Source organism: Phoxinus phoxinus, assembly GCF_949152265.1.
Source record: "Phoxinus phoxinus genome assembly, chromosome: 4".
NCBI lineage: Eukaryota > Metazoa > Chordata > Actinopteri > Cypriniformes > Leuciscidae > Phoxinus > Phoxinus phoxinus.
This window is the reverse complement of record NC_136879.1, coordinates 2752557-2760817: the sequence shown is the minus strand read 5'-3', so window position 1 is coordinate 2760817 and position 8261 is coordinate 2752557. Positions and strand designations below refer to the sequence as shown.

Here is an 8261-nt window from a genome sequence, read left to right as displayed (position 1 = left end):
CAGAGGACGATGTTTCTTTCATTTTGATAATTATTTTATTCAAGAATAATCATTTGAGTTCAGAGGTCCTTACATGCAGCTTCTCTTTGTTCATTCAAAAACTGCCACCATTACAAGCATGGTGGCCAAACTCTTTGTTTGTGAAAACGTTTTTGAATCATCAGCATCTTTCTAAACTGAGCTTTATTCTGATTTTAACAAAAAAACATGATAAAAAGCTTTAGATTTTTACTGAGTTTCAAAGAAAAAAACACTTTTAACAATATGTTAAAAGTGGTTGGAAAATGGTGGACTGCACATATCATCATCACATAAAATGTCAAAATCATCACATATAAAAAAATAAAGACTGAAAAAAAAACCTCTGCTGCAGACTAAGTTGATTACATTTAATTTAACTTGTATGTGGTAAAATAACCTTTTTTGTTTTGTTTTTTGTACAGCACGTTCCACAGCAGGATCTACTTCCTCTGTCCACTCTGCAGGAAGGCTCCACGCACTCTCCCTGGGCATCTCAGGACCTCGTGCATGGAGGGAAGAACTGAGGAGGAGATACAAACCACCATGATCCAGGCCAATAAGGAGATGGCCGAGTTATCACACACCGGACGGTTCTGGGAGTACCAGAGGATCCGGGAGATTTTTGCAGCGGCTGATCCTCTCGCTAGGTGTGAATATTTTTTATGTAATATTTATTTTGTGCCTCACTGGTTTGTCGTGTTGCAGTACAATACTCATTCCATCAAATGTGTGTGTATTTACTGTTTTTCTTTTCTTAGCATGTTAGAGGAAATGGAAAAGAAAGGTTTTGTGGTGAGGAACATTCCTTGAATCCTTCCTGCTCCATGTGCGGTTCCTCACACCTCCACGGCAGATGCAGAGATGCAGATGGCAGCTATAGAACCAGCGGAACCTGATCCAGCATCTGATGATGAGAGCTTTTTTGAGTCCTATCAGAGGTAAAGTTTCACTATATCCTTAACAGACAGCAGATGCAGAGATTGGACTTGATTACTCTTGAACATATACACAATCATTTGACCACCTTTTTGATTTGATTTTTGCAGCACTGGGGGACCGAGGTGGACCTCTGAAGTCCGGGTGGAGATGACAAAAAAAGGCCTTTACAAGAAACATTCAATCAAACACCCACTTCTTGAAGGATTTTACCACTATTTGCGCGTGGACCTGGGCAACATGAAAAGCAAACAAGAGGTAATTTTAAAAGAAAAGTTGCATTTAAACGTCACGCACACACACACACACACACACACAGACAACTAAATAAATACATTTGAAGAAAAAGTAGGTTACATTTTATTTTAAGGTGTCATTGTTACAGTGTAATTATATATTTAAGTAATGTGTAATATTAATACATGCACTTACTATAGTATTGGATTTAGTTTAGGTTTATTTGCATTTAATTATGCGTAATTTACTGGTACTGAATGTTAAATAAACTGTTCCCAAAATGTATTTTGGTTCCTATCCATAAAATGTGTGTTGTGGTCACACGTTAACCTGTTCAACATTCAGATTTTAATGTGTAATGTATAATTACAGGTGGAAAATGTGGCTTTCTTGCGCTACATGGATCCCAAAGAGCCAAGCCTGTTGTTTGTTCGGGAGGTGGAGAAGGTGAGAGAGTACTTCAATGTACTCACGAGACCCGACTCTCCAAGCAGACTGTCCTTAACTACTGGAAAAGTCTCAAGAGGTCAGTACTCGTATCAAACACATCATGTAACTGTAAACTGATAATTATCGGATAGGCTGTCTTCTGGCTATAACAGTAATTTCTTTCTCTCTCTTTAAGGTTCGTGAAGTACATTGTGACGTTTACCAGCCTCCACACCAAGGACAAAAGCCTCTACAGTGATTGTAGAGACTTTATGGGTCCTCTGGACGGTATTAGAGCCGGTATGTCTAAGAAGGTCAACAAGGAGTTGACCCAAAAAAGGTATTTTTTTTAATTAAATGTTTTTCACTCCCATTTGATCTATTACACGGAAATCGCAGGAGAGCTCAATACTACTATTTTATTTCTCAGGTACCATGGTTACGGGAAGGGAAAGCTGCCGGAAGACTGTTTGGCGATCATGGGTTTGGCTCTTGAGGATTTCCTGGAGGTTGTGAGGAAACTACAGGGTCCAAAAGCCATTCCAGGGGATGAGCTTGAGAAGAACGACCGCCTTCTCGTGCTGTATTATTTGGAGGCGGTCGTCATCCTCAAGCTCCTCCAGCGACCCGGTGTCGTAACCATCATGACTGTGAGTGTGTTTTAGTGACTTAAATTTTTTATTTATTTCATCAATGCCTCATGTTTTTTGATTGTTAGTGAGACCTGTTGTTGAATATTTGTGTGTTTGCAGGTTGAGGAATGGCAGGGGAGAACCCAGACAGAGGACGGCTGTTCTGTGGCGGTGAAGGAGCACAAGACGGCTGCCTCGCAAGTCGCAGAAGTTCCTCTGACCGCTGACCAGGAACTTGTACGTTTGTATTCAGAATGACATTATAACCGTGTGTGTGTGTTTTTAAATATATTTTTATTTTTCCCAGTGGTTCAGCCTGTACTTCAGGCACATTCGGCCGGTGATGCTCCAAGGGCCCAGGTCAGGGGACGACGCTGCGGCAGAGGGCCGCTTTTTTATATCGACTTCGGGAAGGCCAATACACAATCCCTGCAATGACCTGTACAGACTCCATGCGAAGTATGTGCCATTATGCATATCTGTATTTATTTTTCTCAATCTAAAGTAGACAAATGTGCACATGGATCGCTTGTTATTTTGCATTCTAATGTTGCCCTGTGTTCTAGATACAACATTCCAGCGGTGACCAGCGGTGAGGCACGTATGGCGTTCGAAACCGCTTCCAAAAACCTGTCGGAGGTGGACCGGAATGCGGTGGCTCGGCTGTTAGGACACACGCCGGAGACAGCCGAAAAGCACTACAGGATGAGGACACCAAACGATGCTAAGCGGGCGGTGAATGTGCTTGAGCGGATTGGTGGAAATACACGGTAAGCAGTTTGAAATCTAATGACCGAGATGATTATTTAACCTTAGAACACTCAATGTTTTGGAAGAGCAGCTGAAGGAGAAACATTAGCATCAATGTATAGAATATTAGATTCATAACTAGGGTGTGACTTGCTTTTTGTGTGTGACTGCATTTGCTAAGACTTTTTTATGTAAACTTTTTTCTTAGTGATAAGAGTTTTCAAGGCACTAAAACAGCATTTGTAATGTTGCTACTCAAAGCAGTCATTCATTGGCTCTTTCTTTATTGCTTTTTCATTGATCTAGAAGTGGGTCTGGTGTGTCCACGAGCCGGCAGGACAATGTGGATGCGCCAGGTGCGTCCACGAGCCGGCAGGACAATGTGCATGCGCCAGGTGCGTCCACGAGCCAGCAGGACACGTTTGACATGCTGCCTTGCCCTGTGTCTCCTGAACAGCCTCCTCCAAAAAGGGCACGCAGGGATCTAAATGCGTGCTTTGTAGTGCTCCACAGGCTCTGAGGAGTACTATCAGAGGTAAAGTTTTACATCATCCTTCACAGAGAGTATATGCAGAGATTAGACATGATTACTCTTGAACAATCATTGACTGGTTTATTTAATTTCAGCACTGGTGGAACTCTGAATGACCCTCGACTGGCTGGATGACTGATCAGAGAACAGCTTAAATATGTTTTGTTTAGGGCTTGTCACAATAAAACATCTTTAATTCAGTCAAATTGTGAGCTATTTTCATTTGCTTTGCTTCATAATAAAGCTGAGCATAAAAAAAGAATAAAAATCATGGTCTTCTTGAAAGATGCAGACTTTTTCCTGTACCACTGCTTGAAGAAAGAATCTTCTAAAAACTGGCAGTAGGTTTGGGAGTTAATTTTGAGTCCATCTTCAACCCGAAAAGGTCCAACTAGCTTGTCTTTAATAATACCAGCCCATACCATCACCCCACCTCCACCTTGCTGTCGTCTGAGTCGAAGTGGAGCTCTGTGCCCATTACTTATCCAGCCACGGGCCCATCCATCTGGTCCGTCAAGAGTCACTCTCGTCTCATCAGTCCATAAAACCTTTGAAAAATCTGTCTTCAGATATTTCCTGGCCCAGTCTTGACGTTTCAACTTATGTTTCTTGTTCAGTGGTGGTCGGATTTCAGCCTTCCTTACCTTGGCCATGTCTCTGAGCACTGAACACCTTGTACTTCTGGGCACTCCAGGTAGGTTGCAGTTCTGGAATATGACAGCACTTGAGGATAATGGGTTCCTGGTAGCTTCACGTTTGATTCTTCTCAAATCTTTGGCAGTTAATTTTCGTTTTTTTCTCTCAACACGTTTCTTGCGACTCTGTTGAGTATTTGCTACAAAAAGTTTGATGGTTCTGTGATCACGCCCCAATATCTTAGCAATTTCAAGAGTGCTGCATCCCTCTGAAAGACTTTTTACAATTTTTGACTTTTCAGAGTCAGTTAAATCTCTTTTTCGTCCCATTTTGCCTGAGGAAAAGAAGCTGCTTAATAATTATGCACACCTTGATATAGGGTATTGATCTCCTTAGGCCACACCCTCCCTCATTACACAAAAACACATCACCTGAAATGCTTAAATCCAATTAGCATTCAAGTTTTTACAGCTTGGGGTTAGAACAAATGCATAAAAATGATGATATGGTCAAAATACTCACTTGCCTAATAATTGTGCACAGCCAGTGTAGAACGTATTTGTTTAGCTTACACATTAACGCAATCGGCAATCTTTCAACAGTCTTCTTGCTTTGGCAGCAGAGACCGTATTTTTTCGAGCTTGTAATACATATTTAAATTCATCTTAATTCTGAATGATTATCTCTTGCTCCTCTGCGGAAAAAATATATCGCTCTCGCTCTCTGGTTGTTTGGTGCCAACGTCACTTTGGTATGTGCACACGCTCGTGGATCAATCATAGCTTAAAGGGGTGGTAAAACAGACTTTTTCGAAGGCTTGATTGTGTTTGTGGGGTGCACTGTAACGTGTTCATGCTTCGTTTTTTTAAAAATGCGTTATTTATCATATATTTCACCTTTATTCCACACTGCTTTGTCCTTCCTTGTAAAAACGCTCGGATAGTTTCCGGGTTCTATGAAGCCAGTCCCTCAAAAATACGCAATGGGCTCAGATTGGTTAGCTGGCCCAGTGTGATGTGATTCGCTAACCGCCTAGCCCACGTTTTTCGGAAACGTCACGCCCCTTACCTTTAACGGTAGTCTGCGCTGTGGTGGTATTAGAAATAATGGCGTCAATCAAACCATACCAATTTGAGCCAGAATCGGATCCAGAAAATTTTAGTGAAGATGACAGAGCAGAACCTGTTCAAAGACGGCTGTTAAACGACATTTCAGAATGGTTTGTTTTTTGTTGGTGTCTCATAATTTAAAGATATGTTGTTATATAATTGTACCAATTATAATAGTTGATGTTTAATTTATAACAATAATAAGTGTTTGTCTATTAATAGTCTTTTCAATAATTTATATATACATATATATATATATATATATATATATTACTCTACTAGGTGTACATGTAATAACTGTGCAAAAATGCCAACTGAAGTGGAAAACATCTGCTGCAAAGAAATACAGAAGGTAGTGTAATAAGCTAGTACCAAAATTATGCTATATGCTTATTTATAGTTATGTAAAATCCTTTTTTCATATTTAAAAGAAATTTTTCTTTTAGTTGTACAGTATATATATATACTCATTGTCTTACATTAATGTTTAGGTTGTAAAACGAATGTTGGAGATTCCAGACCATCTTATATGTATGGTTGACCATCCAGGTTTCGAACCAAACTGCCTAAATCCGTATACTTTACAAAACATCAATAATATTTACAGAGCCGACTATGGACCAGTAAGGCGCAGAAATGAAGAGGAGTAAGTATTTATTAAATTTAATGAAATTATGTTGTGTGAAATAATATAAATAAAAGACAATAGATTCAAAATTATATATACACAAGCCATGATAATCATTAAATTATTTTTACTAAATTTGTTGTGTATTAAAGACAAAAACTACCAAAATAGTACAAAACCTAACATATTTACACATCACATATACATGTTTACTTTATACCACTGGTTTTATTTACAATATTGTGGTTTTCTATTCCTGCCATAGGCGTTTCCGGTATCTGGCATATCGTAGCTTTGTCAGCTGGTGCTGGGGCTACCTAGGACGTAGTGTGAGGGTTGTCATCCCGTCATGTGTTGTGCGCCAGATACGCCAGCAGTTTCCTGATCCAGCTGGACAGTATGTTGGGTTCCGGCCACCCCTCGACTGAATCGTGACACACGGTGGGCAATCAACACTCTTCTTTGGAGGGTTTTTCAAACTGTGATGACAGAGGAGGTGGAATGGGGATTGTGTGCAGCTCGTCAGCATATGGCTTGGGATCCACAAAGAATTTATGTAGCAGAAGGCTCATAAGGTCATCGACATAGTCTGTTATAAGAGAACACAGATACACTCTATGGTTTTACAGAATTACTGATAAATAATCTTCCTTTTGTTGTATAATTTAAAATACTGTAATATTTAGAAATATTTTTATGTTTATATTTATTATAGTTTTTTTTATATTATTGTAAATAAAATATATTTTACAACTTACTGTATGTTGGGTCTATTTTCACTGGCTTTGCTGTGCATTCCCCCTTTTTGGACTTTGGAAAAAGGAATTTATACACAGCCTGTCCTTCAGTTGTTGTTGCTTGCTCACGGTTAGCATTTTTTTTCATTAAAGTGCATTGCTGCAAGATACAGCCTGTAACCATTGCACAATCCATAAAATATGCAAAGATTAGTAGACTGTATTGTTGGAAATATATAAAAAATTCTGAATAAGAGAAAAATGTTCAATCAATGATTATAATGGTTAGTTTCTTGCAAGAAAGGCTCACAGTCACACAGCCAGTCAAGAAAATGTGAGAGTGTGCACCAAGACGGTGAGGCTCTCTACCTCTTTATATCTCTGCTACGCATAACATAGATAATAACATGGGGCCACAGACAATGCTTCTAGCCAACTGAATTTTTTATGCCTTATTAGGAAAATACATTATTTATTATAGGGATTGATCATTAATATAAATAAAATAATGAATACAAATTTTTTTACATCACAATTCTTAGAAACTATGTATATAAATAGTTTTATTAGATAAGGCATTACTGATTATGTCAAAGATTATTACCTGCACAACATTCCTATGAAAGGGAAGACGACGTTCTTTGGGGCAAAACGCAAAATCAGACTGTGGAATGTCTCCAGTGACGACGTCTGAAAGTGGTGGCTGAGCTTTTCTATGTCCTTGAGAACTCGCTTGTTGTATAATGGCTTTTCCACTTTGTGGAGTGCTATTGATCCTGTATCCAGATTAAAAAATATTAATAAAATACACAAATTTTAACAGATTTAACAGTCATTTTATTTAGTGTCTCTATATAGTCATACCTGGTTGGAACCATTTTGTTGGATCCCTTGAAACTTTGTCTGGGTGCTCACACTTGGGAAAAAGGGGATTATCATGAACATGTACATTTTGTATGTGGTTGTGCAGTGAATTCCACTTCGCCACCTTTTCTGGGCCCAGAACAAGATTTCGCACTCCAGTAAACATGGTTCTTGATGCTGTGCAACCATTTTTTCAGCAGCTCGCAGTCCTTATTTTTTGAAAGTTTGTCAAGCTTCTTAGACAAACCTGTACAATGTAAAAGCTTGGTTGTACAATCATTATTTCAAAATAATCAAATTACACCAAAAATAAAAATGAACAAGTTAGGTTGAACAGTTAAACATAATTAATTTAACAAGAATCAAATTTGTATTTGATTAAATACACAAAGATAAATAATTACCTTTCTCAAAGTGCCACACGTCATAGAACTGAGTGATATTGCGGTCCCTCAGGTACTTCTGAATCTGCGGATGGCGATCGGTGACTATGTAGTCAACAGCTAAACCATTACACTCCAGCTTGTCGAAACAACGCTTTAATCCCTCCTTTTCCATATGATAACTGCCACCAACCTCGTTGCTCTGTTGTTGGGTACACAACAATTCAAATACAGGAATATAAACAATAACAGATTAAAGAAAGTGTCAAAATTATTTTATATACTTAGGAATTATTAACCTGAACTAGTTGAAGATCCAGAATTTTGTTGGTTTCCATGTGCATAATGGTGTAGCTGCCAAATCGAG

At 38.8% G+C, this 8261-nt stretch overlaps 1 protein-coding gene and 2 long non-coding RNA genes across 3 annotated transcripts; 1 reads left to right on the top strand and 2 right to left on the bottom strand.

The window, feature by feature from the left end:
• Positions 1–882: 882 nt before the first annotated feature.
• LOC306996864 (uncharacterized protein) lies at positions 883–2763 on the top strand (the record flags this gene model as incomplete). Its single annotated transcript, XM_079609767.1, has 7 exons — positions 883–959; positions 1068–1215; positions 1567–1730; positions 1820–1963; positions 2054–2273; positions 2376–2492; positions 2563–2763. 7 exons carry the CDS (start codon positions 883–885, stop codon positions 2761–2763), a joined length of 1071 nt encoding a protein of 356 aa, XP_079465893.1.
• A 3602-nt stretch (positions 2764–6365) lies between these two features.
• On the bottom strand, positions 6366–7612 carry LOC306996690. Its single transcript, XR_013797150.1, has 4 exons — positions 7512–7612; positions 7252–7423; positions 6669–6821; positions 6366–6499 (listed from the first exon to the last, which is right to left on the bottom strand). It is a non-coding gene; the product is annotated as an uncharacterized lncRNA (long non-coding RNA).
• Positions 7613–7643: 31 nt separating this feature from the next.
• LOC306997657 lies at positions 7644–8261 on the bottom strand. Its single transcript, XR_013797422.1, has 3 exons — positions 8194–8261; positions 7916–8096; positions 7644–7758 (listed from the first exon to the last, which is right to left on the bottom strand). It is a non-coding gene; the product is annotated as an uncharacterized lncRNA (long non-coding RNA).